Source organism: Sprattus sprattus, assembly GCF_963457725.1.
Source record: "Sprattus sprattus genome assembly, chromosome: 5".
Classification (NCBI taxonomy): domain Eukaryota; kingdom Metazoa; phylum Chordata; class Actinopteri; order Clupeiformes; family Clupeidae; genus Sprattus; species Sprattus sprattus.
Window position 1 is genome coordinate 34,814,005 of NC_137924.1, and position 17,500 is coordinate 34,831,504.

The window sequence follows — 17,500 nt, forward strand, 5'->3', positions numbered from 1 at the left end:
AGCCAGAGCAACTGGGATTGATTGAAAAATTAATTTGGAAGTGAATTATTAAATAATAAAAAAATAAAAAAGTGCAGCTCTGTCTTGGAACCACAGCTAAGGCTCAGCAAGTGGAGAAGAAAAGGGTGAGGGGGGGGGGGGGGAAATTGGAATGCCGGAGCTTTTTGTTCCCTTTGAGCCACCGTAAGTAAACAACGGATGGTGCCAGGCTCTGCTCAGGCTCTCCCCTGAGGTGTGCAGGCTGGGTGGAGGGGCTGGTCCCTGGGACGTGGTGGAGGACTCACTCCCTCACTCACTCCCTCACTCACTCCCTCCCCACACAGGATGAACTCCTCCCCTGTCCCCCAGAGGCCGGGGAGGTGCGGCACCGAGTCCCCTCCACCGCGTGTGTGTGCTGTCCTCAAGTTGCCCTCCGTGTTGGGAGCATCACGTGTGTGCTACATGCACTTCTTTTCCCCTGTTGGAAAATAGAGAATGTCTTTCATGGCAACATATCAGCATGCATCTCTCATGTCTTTAATATCATATCTCCCTCTCTCCCATTCTCTCTTTCTCTATCTCTCTCTTTCTCTCTATCGCTCTCTCTCTGTCTCTCTCTCTCTCTCTCTCTCTCTCTCTCGCTCTCTCTCTCTCTCCCTCGCTCTCTCTCTGTCTCTCCCTCTCTCTCTCTCTCTCTCTCTCTCTCTCTCTCTCTCTCTCTGTCCCTGCAGTGTGTTTGAGCGGGCGGAGAGTGAGTGGTTGCAGGACAGAGGTGGCAGTGTTGCAGCAGCAGCGGCTGCAGCCTCGGCGTCGGCGCTGACTGCGGCAGAAGCCAGTGAGCTGAAGACGCATCTGATGGTGCTGGAGCTGAGCCACCGAGCAGGTGGCAGCCACCACCTCCGGCACATTTATCACATCATCACACTCAACGAGGTACACAACTGCTGCCTCTTAGCCAGCAATTAGGCCCCAAGGCAGCCGGGTGGGCCTACACGTGTGTGTGTGTGTGTGTGTGGGTGTGTGTGTGTGCGGGTGCGCGTTTGTGTGAACTTTAGCAAGTTCCAGACATCACATAATGTCTTTGTAAACTGTGAAATAGCACGTCTCCTCTCGTCCATATGTCTTTGTGTGTGTGTGTGTGTGTGTGTGTGTGTGTGTGGGTGTGGGTGCGCATTTGTGTTTTTGTATGTGTGTGTTTGTTTGTGTGAGCGTATGTTAGTGTGTATGTGTGTGTGCGCACATGTGTGTGCATATGTCTTTGTTTGTTTGTGTCTGTAGGTGGATGTGTGTGTGCATATGTCTTTTTGAGTGTGTGTGTGTGTGTGTGTGTGTGTGTGTGTGTGTGTTTTTGTGTGTGTGTTTGTGTGTGTGTGAGCGCATGTGAGTGTGGGTGGATGTGTGAATGTGTGTGTGTGCGCATTTGTGTTTTTGTGTTTGTGTGTGTCAGAGAGCGCATGTGAGAGTGTGTGTTAGTGTGTGTGTGTGTGTGTGTGTGTGTGTTTGTGTGAGTGAGCATGTGTGTGTGAGTGTGTGAGTGAGTGAACATGTGTGTTATTGTGTGTGTATGTGTGTGTGTGAGCATGTGTGTTATTTTGTGTGTGAGTGCATGTGAGTGTGAATGTGTATGCGCTCATGTCAAGTCAAGTCAAGTCAAGTGTACTTTATTGTCAAAAATCTATGTAACAGGGTTAGCACAGAAGTTTGAAATTGCGTTTGACCAGTCTCCAATGTGCAGTTTAAAACATTTAAATAAGACATTGACAAAATCTCTCTCACACACACACACACACACACACACACACACACACAAACATTTAAATAAGACATTGACAATAATCTCTCTCTCACACAGACTCTCACTCACACACATACACACACACACACATAGCAGCAGAAGTACAATCAGTGGTCATAAGGTGCAACAGTAAAGTAAAGTGCCAGTGGCATGTGTGTTTGTGGGTGTGTTCATCAGCTGTCAACACATTCAAGCTCATCTCTGAGTAGTAAACTCAGACAAGATGTTAATTTCAAGCTCAAATATTTCATCTCTACTGACTTCCTGGCAAGGCCTGTTATTATGCTTGTCGTGAAGATTTGTCCAACTTGTCATGGTCTACCTATTATATCATATCCAATAGGCCACAGAGAGCCTGCCTGAAAAAGAGAAATTAAGACAAATGGAACTTTTTACCCCAACTTTTATCCTATTTCATGAAGTTCCGTGTGTCTGGGCTATACACATCCGTGTCCTTTTCAAATGTCCTGTGTTTAATTTCTACGTCTAATTGGGTCTGATTAATTTCTACTATTGTTGGACCCATTCCACTAGGGGAAGAGGGAGAGAGGTGTCCATGGTGTCCAAACTTTATAAATAGTGTTTGGAAATGAAAGAGAAGTACTAATTCTGTCTTTGAAGGCGGTCATCGGCCCTGCTGAGAATTGGCCCAAGGCCGGGCAGTTTTAATGAACACTCAAACAGCTGTCTGCACTTCTACCTATTCTAAAGGGATTGGATTTTTCGTCCTCTCCTTTTCTCTCCCTCTCTCTCTCTCTTTCTTTCTCTCTCTCTCTATCTCTCGCTCTCTCTCTCTCTCTCTCTCGCACTCTCTTCCTCTCCTTCTCTCACTCTCTTATTATTTCTTTTATAAAGTTTGTCTCCATTTTATCACAACTTTACCTCAGTCTAGTTCCCAAACGTTCCCCAAAGTTGCAGACTTGGCATAATGTCTCTTAGTAGCACACCTCCTCCCATCCTTGTGAAGGTGTGAAGACATGTTTCTCTACCACAGGTACCCAGCCATGATATCAGTGATATCTAAAAACCAGCGATGGATGGGTTAAACCTTTTGTGTGTTGGGGCAGCTGTAGTGATGGTTGGGGGAGATGTATGTTTATGTTTAAGATCTAAGAGGTCAAAGCTTGTGGAAGTGTCACTAATATGGATCGAAGGGGTTTATCCAAGTCCAAAGCGTCTCTCTCTCTCTCTCCCTCTAGGAGCTGCTCTGGCGTAGGCTCTCGCTACCGCATGTGCTCAGTGAAGACCCTCCTCAGGACTCTACTCTCTCGTTGACCTTTAACCTCCCAGACGGAACGACCCCTTCTCCAGCGTCCCATTTTTACCCCCTCACTCAGTTCGACCACTTCGGCTACGACGAGTTTGACCAGGTTAGTTTCCTCTCCTTTTCCTCTTATGTTTCTCCTCCTTGTTTCGACACAGGTGAAACACCATTTTAAACTTCATTCTGGAGGAAAGCACTGAGAGAAACGTTGTGCCTTTTCTGCCTGCTCAGTGTGACGCCGTGGCCCCTCGCATCACCTTGCCGTAGATTTGCTGGAAATAAATGGAGGTGGCTGCCGGTAGACGCCACCTCACTCCCTCTATCACCTCCTTGATCACGCAGCAACTGCGGAGCCTTGTCAGACTTGATCTCTCCTCGTCTCTCCGGTCCCGCTCCCTCTTCCCTCGTTCTTTGTGTCAGAGTCTTTCATCCTGTCGGGGGCCACAGAAGAGGTGAGCTGAGAGAAGCAGAGCACTGAGGTGCGGTACAGTGTGAAAAGGGGGGAGAGAGAGAGAGAGAGAGAGAGAGAGAGGAGAGAGAGAGAGAGAGAGAGAGAGAGAGAGAGAGAGAGAGAGAGAGAGAGAGAGAGAGAGAGAGAGAGAGAGAGAGAGAGAGAGAGAGAGAGAAGGATAGAGAAAGTAAGTGAGAGAGGGAGAGAAAGGAAGAGGGAGATAGAGAGAGAGAGAGCAACAGAGAGAAACAGAGGGAGAGATAGAGAGCAAGAGGAAGAGGGATATGGTGACAGACTCCCGGGCGCTTGACTCGTGCTCTCACGCGGTGAACCCAGCGCTGTGCTGTTCTCCACGGGTCGACCCTCCCAGGGCTCCGTTTGAAGGAAGCACACTGAAGAGAGGAGAACCTCTTCAATGGATGGAAGCACAAGTCATAAGTTTGGAAACACTTAAAAGACATATGAAAAGAAAATACTTCTTAAACACATACACACACACACACACACACAGAGACACAGAAACACTTTAAAAAAATCCCTCGAGTGCTCCCAAAATGAGCAGATTGAAGGTTTAATTATAAAAGTGTTTTGTCCTTTTGCGCTGGTGCTGAGTGTGGATGAAGGTGAAGATAAGTTGTGTGTGACTGCGGCGTGCCGGAACGTTCACAGGAGGTTATCTCAACGTTAAGAGGCCATTAACAAAAGAGCAGTATCTCCCCACAGACAGAGGACACTTCTTACTACCTCTCTTTCATACCTTCCCTTTTTTGTTTCTGTCTGTCTTTTCTTTTCTTTAAAAAAAGTATAAGAAAAAGAAAAAGGCCAATGTTTTGTCTGGTCTTTTGCGTGTGTCTCAGCATTCTAATCCCAGTGTTATTTTATGGTTTCTCTTCCCTGCCGCGTGCCGCGTGCTCTTATCACTCCAGTGGTGGCGCTCGCTGCTTTGCATAAAGCTGCCTATTACGGGTGAATGATTAAAACGCCTGCTTTGCTTCAGGTGCCTCTGCAGTTTGTCAACTGAAATGGTGTCAGGGAAGAAACAGGCTAATCAATCAGGCGTGGAGTGCTAGTAGAGTTGTAGTGACTGCTTTCGTCTGGCTTTGTATGTCTTTGTGTGTGTGTGTGTGTGTGTGTGTGTGTGTGTGTGTGTGTGTGTGTGCATGCTCCCTCATTAATCAGACAGTTTGTTTGTGAGTGCGTCTGTGAGACAATGTTTTTGACTGTGGTGGAGGTATTGCTTTGTTGTCATTTCAGCCCAAGCCCAGACTTGCAAAGTGACATTTTGTCAATCGAAATGATCAGATTTCCTGACACAAGACCCCCAGGTCCTTCTTGCCCATAACCCAAAGAATAACAACCCCTCCTCCCCCAAAATGAATTTATCTTCTTATAAATGCTAGCTACATCCTTCACCCCTTCACCCCACCCCCCTACCCTTCCCCCTACCAGTTTCCCACACACAGACCCGTCCCAACCCAAACCATCCCATCCCATCCCGCCCCCTTCCTCAAATGGATTTATAAATTAATTGCTGACCTGAAATCTAGGGGGCCTGTTGTGTGGGGGTGATTGATACGGTCTGTGGGAGCCCCCTTGCCCAGCAGACCCCCTCCCCCTTAGTTAGTGGGGCCCAGCAGAAGCTGTAATCTACTGATCATATTAACGTTGATTAATCCCCAACACTGGCCTGTGCTCGTCCATCACCAGGCCGGCCTGAGCCAGAGGGAGTGGGCCTGGGCCTCGCTGCTGCCAGCCTACCGCAGGATGAGTCAGGTCACCTTCAGAGGGCTGCTGCGGAACAGGTACTGGATCTGTGTTTACACACGCACACATGCCAACACACACACACACACACACACACACACACACACACACACACACACACACACACACACACACACACACACACACACACACACACATACATGCTAATACACAAACACAAACATACACATACACACATACACATACATGCACATACACAAACACACACATTCAGCACACAGATATGAGTATATTCACACACACACACACACGCTCACATAGAAACACAACATGCACACTTGCACACACACACACACACACACACACACACACACACACACACACACGCACACGCACACACACACACACACACATACCTGCTAATACACAAACACAAACATACACATACACACGTTCACATACATGCACATACACAAACACACACATTCAGCACACAGATATGAGTATATTCACACACACACACACACGCTCACATAGAAACACAACATGCACACTTGCACATACACGCACACACACACACACACACACACACACATACACACACACACACACACACACACACACACACACACACACACACACACACACACACACACACACACACACACACACACACACACACACACATACTGTACACACTCACACAAACAGTCCCCCATACAGTCCCCCATTCTTGCTCACCCTCCCTCATTCTCTCGTTCCCTCCTTTGTGATTCGTTCTGTTCTGTTCTCACTAAGGATGTCAGTTTTTCACAGAAAAGTCTTTTGTGAGGGCAGAGCGCTCCAGTAGAATAGTGTGAAAGGGCAGCGCTCGTGCCTCGTCCCCTCACTGAGAAGAGTCCTCTCTGCCGGGGAGCTTTCAGAGACCCTCTGTCTCCATGGTGAATCCGACCACAGAAAGCTCCTGTGGCCCTGGTGCTTTTAGGTGTTGTTACAAGCGCCAGATCGCCAAGGGGTTTAAACTATGATCTAGCTAGCTATGAACTGTGTGTAACTTCCTCTGTGTGTGTGTAGGTAGTGTGAACTTGATGCTGTATCATGATGTTAGGAACATACTGAAAGGCTGCAACAGAATCAGACACCCAGATCCCCCCTACCCCCCAGACCGTTGTGTTTCCCAGAACAGAACAGCACAGCCCTGGCTGTTGCTGTGAGCGGCCAGCTCCCTCGCTTCTTTCTTACAGTTCAAGTTTTAAGCATGTTAAGTCAAACCAAGACAAGTGCCAGAAGCACAAACGCAATCCAAAAGAAATCAACAGCAATCGAATCTTTGGAGGGTAACTTTATCCAGCTGCGTGCAGGGTTCGGCTCAAGAACTCTCTAAATACGAAAGCACACACCTCTCCCCAGGTGGTCACCTGTTTCCTTTATAAAAGCACCCTGTCAGCCACACCCAGCATTCAGCTGGCGCTCGAACCAGGTCCTCCCAGGTCAGTGTGTGATTCTCCCTGACACCCTGACTTCATAACAGGAGCGTTGAGTTTATCTGGACGGCAGCACGAGAAAGGGCTCCTTCTAGAACTTTCTGTTATGGAGGTGTCAACTGGGTGCGTTGGCCTCAGAGGACTGAATGGGCAAGCCAAGGACAGGAGGGAAATTGTTTTGCAGTGAGTTTGCGTTTAATGTCACAGGTGTCTGTGTGTGTCTTTGAAAAACTAACAGCCTTGAGCTTCATGGCACTAAAAGGGTCTCCCACGCTCTATATGTCAATAGATGATTTGTACTGTTCCGCTGCCCTGACCCTATCTGCTTGTCTTTCTTTCACTCTCTCTCAAGCTTTCTTTCTCTTCTTTCTCCATCCCGCCCCCCCCCAGAGCTGTACAGCCTGTAGCGCCTCCAGATGTTCCTGGAGCCCCACTCAGCAGGAGCATCAGTGTGCAGACCTCCAGGTGTCAGTCAGTGAGACGGGGAGAGAGGGGGGCGGCCCGTGATGGAATGCCCGCTTCACGGGTTGGGCCGATGGGGGAAGAGATTGAGGGAGAGTCCCTTGGGCAACTGGGGGCCCAGGGGAACTCAAGGAGTTAGAGTTTCAGTAGGGTGGGAGAGGGTGGTGGGGGGGAGGGTGTGCTGAGTGGGCGGACTATGAAAGGATGGATGAATCGGGTCTTGTGTAAAAGCAACAGTGTTAACCTTATGAAATGTTGCTGTTGAGATGAGTGTCTTGGATCCTTCCTTTTAAAAGGCGGCTGCTCTTCAGCTGTGAGTATTGCTTGCCCCATCCTTTCAACTCTGTCAAACCTTGATCAGGTTGTGTTAATTCACACACGCACACACATGCACACACGCACACACACGCGCACACACACACACACACACGCTCACAGTCACGCATATATCATAAATATGTATGCAGCCTTGTGACACATCAGGTGGCCATACTTCAGCCTGCTCTCAGAGCTCCATTCAGTGGTGTCAGCGTGACGGCTATCATGGCGGCAGAAGCCCAGAGCACCCTTGTCTGGCCGCTACACCCAGCCCATTTCAAATCAGCCTCATTGTTACACGCACCCCCTAACAAAGGGCAAACGGCCTGTCTGCCAAGGACGCTGTTTGTAAGAAGAGGTGATGCGCAGTGTGTGTGTGTGTGTGTGTGTGTGTGTGTTTGCGCAAGTGTGTGTGTGTACGTGGGTGTGTGTGCGCAAGTGTGTGTGTGCATGCTCCAGTGTCTGCAGCCTGTTCGTCCTTGTGCCGCTTTGTTGCACATATGTTAAAAACACATACTGTCACTCCGCCCCATCAGAAGAGAATTACAATGGGATTATTCATGAATGAGGAACATCCTGCTCTGAGAGCAGAGTAGAGCAGAGCAGAGAAGAGCAGAGAAGACTAGCTCAGCCTCCCAGGAGAGAGAGAGAGAGAGAGAGAGAGAGAGCAATGAAAAAGAGAGGAATGAGAAAGAGGATGGCAGCACACAGAAAAAGGGGAGACTAGAATAAAACTAGCTAATCATCAGCTACCAAAAGGGGGTTGTCTTGTTAGTTCATTTTAATGAGAAGAAAATGGGTTTGTTAAGCAACATAGTACCTAGTGACAGACCACTGTTCTGATCATGTGGATGAATGAGTGACTCCTCAAATGATAGACCTCTGGAGTGTCCTGACCACTCTGGGTAGCTCCATCTCCTGACCTCTCGATCTCTGTCCATGTGGGAAGCCAGCAGGCAGTTGTGTTTTGGGGGATTTGTGAGTTAAATTGCTGGTAGTAGATTTGTAATGCACTGCACTGAAATGTACTCAGCTGATGTGAAACGAATGCCAATAGCATCAAAATAATGTTATCCGTTAATTATTGATGCGTTTGGTGGTCATTAGTGCAAAATAAATCCCTTGAAGGTGATCCAAATACCCTCTGACTCCTTGTAGGGGTACTTATCATACTGGGTTTTACTTCACAGTTATGACTGCTTGCTGTACAGTATCCTTACTTAGTATGTAGTATGGACTAGGAGGCTTATCCTCTATCATGAAATTACCATTCTCTTCATTAGTCCAGCTTGCCAAAAGAACAATGTTTGACTCTTGTGTGGAGTCTGTGAAAATAGATGGCAGCATCACAATCAGTTTGTGTTTTTATCTTGAATGTCTCTTGAATGTAGTCTTTGGGTCGCAGGGGACGTTTCCTGCGCGACATTTCCATATTGGAATCTTTTCCCCGGAATGGTGCGTCCCTCCAGGGATCTGAGCAGCAGGCACAATATACCTCCACTCTGTCACTGTGCCTCTCTCTCTGTCTCTACACACACACGCACACACACACACACACACACGCACACACACACACACACACACACACACACACACACACACACACACACACACACACACACACACACACATCCCCCTCTCCCTCCTGGTTTCCAGCTCTATAGAGAACATATAGTTTGCCCCCTTTTTGCTTTGTCTTACCTTTCCTGTCCTTCGTTTGTCTTCTTTCTTTCCTCTGGAACCAAATGTTCTGAGGATTCAGGTCGGTCGGGTGAGACACCTAACTACCTATCTGTAATTGTGTTATGCTGTTTCAGGGGAGACTATTTCAGGCAACCCTTAGTTTCTCTCACACTCAGACAGAAGGCTGACGGACACTCTCACACACACTCTCTTTTTTTGTAGTAGCCAACACATAAACGCAAGCAAAGGATCACACCTTAGCAGAGAAGAGATGACTTCATCAAGCAGTACACAGAGGCAACTTTCTGTATGATTCCCTGCTCTCCTTCCCCTCCTCCCCTCCTCCCCCCATCCCCCCATCCGTAGCCTCCCTCCTCCTCCAGATGGGAGAGATTGGGTTTACACAGGTGTGTCTGTGCGTGCGTCCTTCTTTTGTCACCTGTCACTTCTCCCCCTCTCTGCCGGGCTGGCCCATAAATCACCCTCAAAGTGAGCTTTTCAGCACACGCGCCATTGATTAATGGACTCGCCCGCTCCTCTCTGGCGCCCACCTGCTGTCCCTTGTGCCGCGCCACGCCACGCTCGCTAACTAACTCCCGGACGCGACCCACAAAAAAGAAACTTCAGCCGAAGTTCCCGATGCCGCCGCGGAGTGCCACGCACGGCACAGACGAGGCAGGCTCTAAGGCACCGTGTGCAAGCTCAGGGTCGGCAGGTGAATGGGTTTGTCGTGGCGGCGGCCTTGTTGCTGCTTGGTATGCGGACGGGTCTTATGAATGAGCACTCAGAGCCTCCACGCCTACACACACTCACATGCACACCCCACACATTACACAGAGAACAGCCGTCCATCTGACCTTTACAGAATCCTGATCCAGATTTGAATGACTTTTTTTATGTTAGATGGGGAAGAGTATGGTGCTCACAAATACAGACATTGATGAGACTATTGAAACAGTCTGATGAAAGTGTTTTTTTTCTTTGCACCAACCTCCCAGGCTGTGAAGGTTAGAGCTGGCCGTCTTTTTGTCCAACTGTTAGTGCAACTGTGTGTGAGTATGAGTGTGTGTGGGTGGGTGTGTGTGTGTGTGAGTGTGAGTGTTAGTGTGGGTGCGTGCGAGCGTGCGCGGGTGCGTGCTGGTGCGCGGGTGCGTGCGTGTGTGTGTGTGCGCGCGTGTGTGTCTTGAGGTCAGCGGGGTCTCCATCAGCCTCTTCTTTGTTTGGCCTCTGAAATGAGGTATCACTAATCATGGTGTGGAGTCGTCATGATTGTGTGTGTGTGTGTGTGTGTGTGTGTGTGTGTGTGTGTGTGTGTGTGTGTGTGTGTGTGTGTGTATTTGTGTGTGTGTGTGTGTGTGTGTGTGTGTGTGTGTGTGTCTGTGTGTATGTGTGTCTGTGTGTCTGCTTGTACGTGCATGCATATGTGCGTGTGTTTCAGTATTAAATCCACAGACACGATAAGAATTTTTTTTTAGTCATGTAGTTCATTTGACCTTTGTGTTATCTCCTGCATTCGTCTCTCTCCTAAAGACTTGAACACAGAGGTGAGGAAATAGCAGATTTATGGCCGTAATATTCCGTCACCTCCGTCCATTGCATTAGACAGACAGTAGCCTGAGTGGGCCGAGTGTGCAGAGAATGTGTGTGTGTGTCCTGGTTCTCTGTTTGGGTCTGTGTGGAAGGTCCTTGGGCACTGGGATGATAGGGTCTTCACATGGTTGGTTAAGCAGGACAAGACTCTGAAGTATTGTAGTTCAGCCATGGTGGACTTCTGAACCTGACCTTGTAAAGGAGTGAATGAGCATTTCCTAGTTAGCCACTGACAAAATAGGTGTAATAAACAAGAAATAAATGTTTTCTGTGCAAACCAGTACAGTGAAAATAACATTAGATGATTGGAACTGAACACACTACAAAAAAAATAGTTTTTATCTATAAAGTGAACTTGGCCATTTGTTCCATTTACCTGAGGACTTAAGCTGGCTAGTAAGCGGCCGTTGACAAAGAAGACATGGGCTGGCATGTTGTCCTGATGCAGGCAGCTTTAAAGTGCGCCCACAGCCACAGCGGTTTTCCGAGGTGGGCAAATACCATCTGTTCCAAATGATGACCATATGGCGCAGCTTTCTCGCAGAGAATAAAATAAAAACAAACGTGTCAGAATTGCAAAGCCTTTCAGCACAGACACCGGTAGACTCTCAAAGTGCCCGTGCTGCTGGGCTGTGCTGGAGGTAATTGTCGCTGGCCCACATTGTTCTGGGAGTCTTTTAGCGCATCTTGTTTGCCTGTATATTGCTTCATTTGGGTCTGTACGACTCCGTGTCTGAGTATGACAAGAGAACGCCACTGTCAAGGTGAGAGAAAGCTTTCACTGCATGTGTGATGAGGGATATGTTTGTGTGGAGGAGAATGCCAAAGACTTTCATTTCTATATGGCAGCATTCTACTTAAAATACCTACTTAACTCTTTTCTCCTGTTTTTCTTTTCTCTCTCTCTCTCTCTCCCTCGCTGTCTCTTACTCTCTCTCTCTCTCTTTCTCTCTCTCTCTACATATATATACAGCCGCGGAAAAAATTAAGAGACCACTTCAAAATTATCAGTTTCACTGGTTTTACTATTTATTGGTATGTGTTAAAGTAAAATGTACATTTTAGTTTTATTCTATAACCTACTGGCAACATTCCTACCAAATTTCAAATAAAAATATTGTCATTTAGATCATTTATTTGCAGAAAAATGACAATTGGTCAAAATAGCAAAAAAGATGCAGTGTCTTCAGATCTCGAATAATGCAAAGAAAACAAGCTCGTATTCATTTTTAAACTACACAATACTAATGCTTTAACTTAGGAAGAGTTCAGAAATCAATATTTGGTGGAATAACCTTGATTTAAAATCACAACTTTCATGTGTCTTGGCATGCTCTCCACCAGCCTTTCACATTGCCGTTGGGTGACTTTATGCTACTCCTGGCGCAAGAATTCAAGCAGCTCGGCTTCTTTTCATGGCTTGTGACCATCCATCTTCCTCTTGATCACATTTCAGAGTTTTTTTTATGGGATTCAGGTCTCGAAATTGGGCTGGCCATGACAGGGTCCTGATCTGGTGATACTCCATCCACACCTTTACTGGCCTGGCTGTGTGGCATGGAGCATTGCCCTGCTGGAAAAAACACTTCTCAGAGTTGGGGAACATTGTCAGAGCAAAAGGAAGCAAGTTTTTCTTCCGGGACAACGTTGTACTTTGCCTGGCTGAGGTTTGTAAAAGACCATAAGGATTGAAAAAAGCGGACTGGAGGGTCTTCTAGTTCGTCTTCTCTGATGAGTCCAATTTTCAGCTTTGCCATACACATGGTCGTCTGATGGTTAGACGGAGACCTGGAGAGGCCTACAAGCCAGAGAGTCTTGCACCTACTGTGAAATCGGACTCATCAGAGAAGACGAACTTAGAAGAACCTCCAGTCCGCTTTTTCAATCCTTATGGTCTTTTACAAACCTCAGCCAGGCAAAGTACAACGTTGTCCCGGAAGAAAAACTTGCTTCCTTTTGCTCTGACAATGTTCCCCAACTCTGAGAAGTGTTTTTTCCAGCAGGGCAATGCTCCATGCCACACAGCCAGGCCAGTAAAGGTGTGGATGGAGTACCACCAGATCAGGACCCTGTCATGGCCAGCCCAATTTCGAGACCTGAATCCCATAAAAAACCTCTGAAATGTGATCAAGAGGAAGATGGATGGTCACAAGCCATGAAAAGAAGCCGAGCTGCTTGAATTCTTGCGCCAGGAGTAGCATAAAGTCACCCAACAGCAATGTGAAAGACTGGTGGAGAGCATGCCAAGACACATGAAAGTTGTGATTTTAAATCAAGGTTATTCCACCAAATATTGATTTCTGAACTCTTCCTAAGTGTAAGCATTAGTATTGTGTAGTTTAAAAATGAATATGAGCTTGTTTTCTTTGCATTATTCGAGATCTGAAGACACTGCATCAATTTTGCTATTTTGACCAATTGTCATTTTTCTGCAAATAAATGATCTAAATGACAATATTTTTATTTGAAATTTGGTAGGAATGTTGCCAGTAGGTTATAGAATAAAACTAAAATGTACATTTTACTTTAACACATACCAATAAATAGTAAAACCAGAGAATCTGATAATTTTGAAGTGGTCTCTTAATTTTTTCCGCGGCTGTATATATATATATATCCCTCTCTCTCTTCCTTTTTCTCTCTCAATCTCTCTCTCTCTCTCTCTCTCTCTCTCTCTCTCTCTCTCTCTCTCTCTCTCTCTCTCTCCCTCTTTCCCCAACCCCTGTTCCATCTCCATTTATCCCACTGAGTGGTGTGTGTTGACAAGACTTCAAACACATGTCTGGTTCCACACACAGTTCTCACTCCCTCTCCACTCTTTACTACTGAATCCTGGATGGCTATAGAGGCATCTTCAGCCATATTGTCGTGGTCATGTTTGGCGTCTGTGTGGATAGAGCGCTTTCACAGGTTGTCGGGTGTGGGGTTGTTGTTGGTTGGTTATAAATGTCTGGGTGCTTGTGTGTGTGTCTTTGTGTTTGTGTGTGTGTGTGTGTGTGTGTGTGTGTGTGTGTGTGTGGTGTGTGTGTGTGTGTGTGTGTGTGTGTGTGTGTGTGTGTGTGTGTGTGTGTGTGTGTGTGTGTGTGTGAGAGTGTGTGTGTGTGTGTGGTGGGGAGGGGCCGCAGTGGCCCCGTGGCAGAGATGAGGGGAGAGGCTCATTCATCAAGCGTCGGTGCACGTATGTGATAGACCTCCGCAGACGGACCGCCAGCAGACTGTGAAAGTCAAACCCAACACAGACGCTCTCAGGGAGACAGGCCACAGCATGAATGTACCCTCTCTCTCTCTCTCTCTCTCTCTCTCTCTCTCTCTCTCTCTCTCTCTCTCTCTCTCTCTCTCGCTCTCTCTCTCTGTCTCTCTCTCCTTCTCTCTTTATCTCTATTCTTCCCTCTCTCTCTCCCTCTCTCTCTCTCTCTCTCTCTCTCTCTCTCCTTCTCTCTTTATCTCTCTTCCTCCCTCTTGCTCTCTCTCTCTCTGCCTCTGTCTCTCTCCCTCTTTCTCTTTGTCTCTCCCTCACTCACTCTGTCTTTTCGGATTGAATATATCACAATGCAGCTAAGTACATTCCTCTCCTTTTAACACTAAATCAGACATAATCCAGCATCTGTACACTGTGGAATAGCTTTCCTTATGGTGACATTTTTTGTTCAGTGCTAACACCAGTGTCAGATGGTGGTGAATGGAAGGAGATATTTCAGTGGAACCGAGGAGCTCCTCCTGGAGTTGAACATTTAGAGCCTGGTGGGTTCCATATCTGAGCGCACATGGATGTTAATTCACTGCTCCTATCCCCATGAGCCAAGAGAACCAGGATGTTACTCTGCCTGTGCATAGCAGTGATCATCCAAACAGCCTCATGCAGACCCAACTGGAATCTGGAGCCAAATGCAGAGAGTTTGCTGAAGCACACACGGGACGTGCAGAGACCAGCACTGCTCTCATAAGAGCCTGACGCCCAGCCTGCACACGGCTCCAGATCTGGGAGTGTTGTGAGTGGCAGAGTCGCCACCCGCGCCGCCAGGGGAGGAGTCCTGTAGGTCTGTGGGTGGAGGCAGCATGGGGTGGAGGCGAGGCGAGGCGAGGCTGGCGAGGCGAGGCGGGGGTGGCCATGTCAGCCTGCCAGTCTCATTACAGCGCCACCAACGCTGATCCATTTGCATGGAGGCCAGCAGCACATAATTAGAAGGATTCCTGTCTGTCACCATTAATCTGGGATTTAGAGCGACGTACTGACAGTGTGACAGAGGAGCGAGGGAGAGGAGAGGAGAGGAGAGGAGAGGAGAGAGAGAGAGATAAAGAGGAGAGGAGAGAGAGAGCTAGAGAGAGAGAGGGAGAGGAGAGGAGAGAAAAGAGAGAGAGAGATAAAGAGGAGAGGAGAGGAGAGAGAGAGAGAGGAGAGGAGAGAGAGAGGAGTGGAGAGGAGAGGAGAGGAGAGGAGAGAGAGAGAGAGGAGAGGAGAGAAAGAGAGAGGAGAGAGAGATAAATAGGAGAGGAGAGGAGAAAGAGAGAGAGAGGAGAGAAAGAGAGAGTAGAGAGATAGAGAGAGGGGAGAGGAGAGGAGAGGAGAGAGGAGAGGAGAGGAGAGAGAGAGAGAGAGGAGAGGAGATGAGAGGAGAGGAGAGGAGAGAGAGATAAAGAGGAGAGGAGAGGAGAAGTGCTACTCTAGTAGGGTAAATGATTTTAAAGAATCCCTTTGCCTTTTGCTTGTATTTTCATCCGAGACTCATGTATGTGAAATAAAACCCTTGTGAAGGCATGCTCACGTGACCAGTGAATCTCAGCGAGTCTAACTGCTTCTCCAGCATCTCCTGCCAGATGGAGAGGTGTGGTTGGAAATGCTGCGTCGCCGTAGGTTGGGCCTGGCTCAAGGGATGGATGGAGAGGGGGGGGTGTGTGTGTGCGGGGTGTCTCGCAGCATCCTGAACCGCGCCAGCTGTCTGCCTCGTGCGCTGCCGTCACCACGCTCTCCTCTCCGCCATGACTGGCACCGCCACAGCTTCCCCATAATCTCCCCTCGGAGCCGGCCAATAAATCACTCGCTCCAAAATCGCGGGGCCGCCTGCACAGTCGCAGATATTACCAACGCAACATGGCCCAGATGAAGTTCCTGAAAGGCAATTACAGGGACAATTGAACAACTAAGCAGCGAGCACATTAGCCGCTCCGACGGTTCCCCGTGCTTACCTGCGTCGTGTTCCTCCGAGGCGTTCAGGGAGAACCGCCACACAACACGTCTACGGTGCTTACGCTTGTTGTCCTTCATGTCACACCTTAATGTCCCGTCTCACACAAGTCCCAAACCTCACTTTAGAGTTGGTACTGGCACTGTGCAGGTGGGTTAGGGATCATGAACTTGCCAAGATAGTGTGTTGTTGGTGTATAACCATCTTTAAATGGACCTCTAACTATCCCAGTCTCACAGTCTTCAGGCGCAGGATGTGAAGTGTCCCCTCCTGCCCTCAGAGGAAGCACCGGTGTTGGACAGCCAAATCTCCATCTTGTCTTAATCTGTTAGCATGCAGTGTGTGAGTGAGTGTCTCTCTGGTCCTGGTGTGTGGCACTGGGAGGGTTCTGGTGCTGTTCTGTGAGGGCCTCTCTGGGCCTCATGGGCCTCCTCTCAGGGAGGCTGTGTGGGAACTGAGGCCTGTCAAAGTGTCAGGGGTGGAGGGGGAGAGGGGCGATGCCCCAGCAGGGGTTGGAGAGGTGAGAGCAGTCAGAGGCCCACACCAGTCTTTGTGCAGATGGTCTGCCCACCATGTAGAATACAGACAGTCCTGTGTGTGTGTGTGTGTGTGTGTGTGTGGGTGTGTGTGTGTGTGTGTGTGCGTGAAGGGGCTGGCGATTCATTGGCATTCAGTGGTGGTTACCATGGGAGCATGCCGTCAGGCGATGAAGGTTGTTAGGCCATGGTTGATAAGGACAGAACCTGTCACCACATCTGCCCTCGTAAATGAGATTCATACAGTCTAAGTAATTACCTGGTGTGCGTGTATATGTGAGTGCGTGTGTGTGTGAGAGAGTGTGTGAGAGAGTGTGTGTGTGTATGTGTGTGTGTGTGTGTGTGTGTGTGTGTGTGTGTGTGTGTGTGTGTGTGTGTGTGTGTGTGTGTGTGTGTGTGTGTGTGTGTGTCGTGTGTGTGTGTGTGTGTGTGTGTGTGTGTTTCTGACATAAGGATGGGGATGAGTGGCTAGCTAACCGCTAAAACTCTTTCTCAGTCGCATAATTACAAGCGACTTCCATAAATATAAATGTGTGCAAATGAATGTATAAACCATCTGCAACATCTGCTTTTCATGCCAGACCTCTCGACCAACTTTGGCATTGTGGACATTCCAACCCTTCTACTCTACACACTCTGTCTTGATGACTGCCTCCGTGCTGCTGCTGTGCGTGTGATGCTTACAGCCACACCCCGTTTCCAAGGCCGTGTGAGACCTGTTCTGGCTGTTGATCTGTGGCCGGCGTTGACTTGTAGAGTTGCAGTCCGTGGAGCTGCTTCATCGGGGAGGCCTTGGTCCCTCTTGCCTGCCAGCCTGGCTCCTGTGCCATGTGTAAAATGGAAGGCTAAGTTGTAGAAACGGAGCTTGCCGTGCAGCAGCCAACTTCAGGATTCCAACTTCACAGGATGGCAAGGGTTGCCTTGATGTGACAGGTTGCAATGTAAGCCCAAGTTGTTGTTGACAGAACACAAAGAGAGGAAGGGGGGAAAAGCTTTAAAGGCACACATTGAATTTATCTTCAGGGGCGGA

At 48.2% G+C, this 17,500-nt stretch overlaps 1 protein-coding gene across 1 annotated transcript in view; it reads left to right on the forward strand.

Annotated features, from left to right (window-relative positions):
- The window catches only part of kiaa0825 (KIAA0825 ortholog), a gene marked incomplete at its 5' end in the record, with an annotated part of 124,456 nt that overhangs the window by 50,829 nt on the left and 56,127 nt on the right, over positions 1-17,500 (forward strand). Inside the window, 4 exons of the mRNA XM_080839786.1 lie at positions 711-912; positions 2,769-2,787; positions 3,065-3,144; positions 5,197-5,291. Of these exons, the coding sequence (XP_080695912.1) occupies positions 711-912; positions 2,769-2,787; positions 3,065-3,144; positions 5,197-5,291 (396 nt within the window). The remainder of the gene's footprint in view (positions 1-710; positions 913-2,768; positions 2,788-3,064; positions 3,145-5,196; positions 5,292-17,500) is intronic.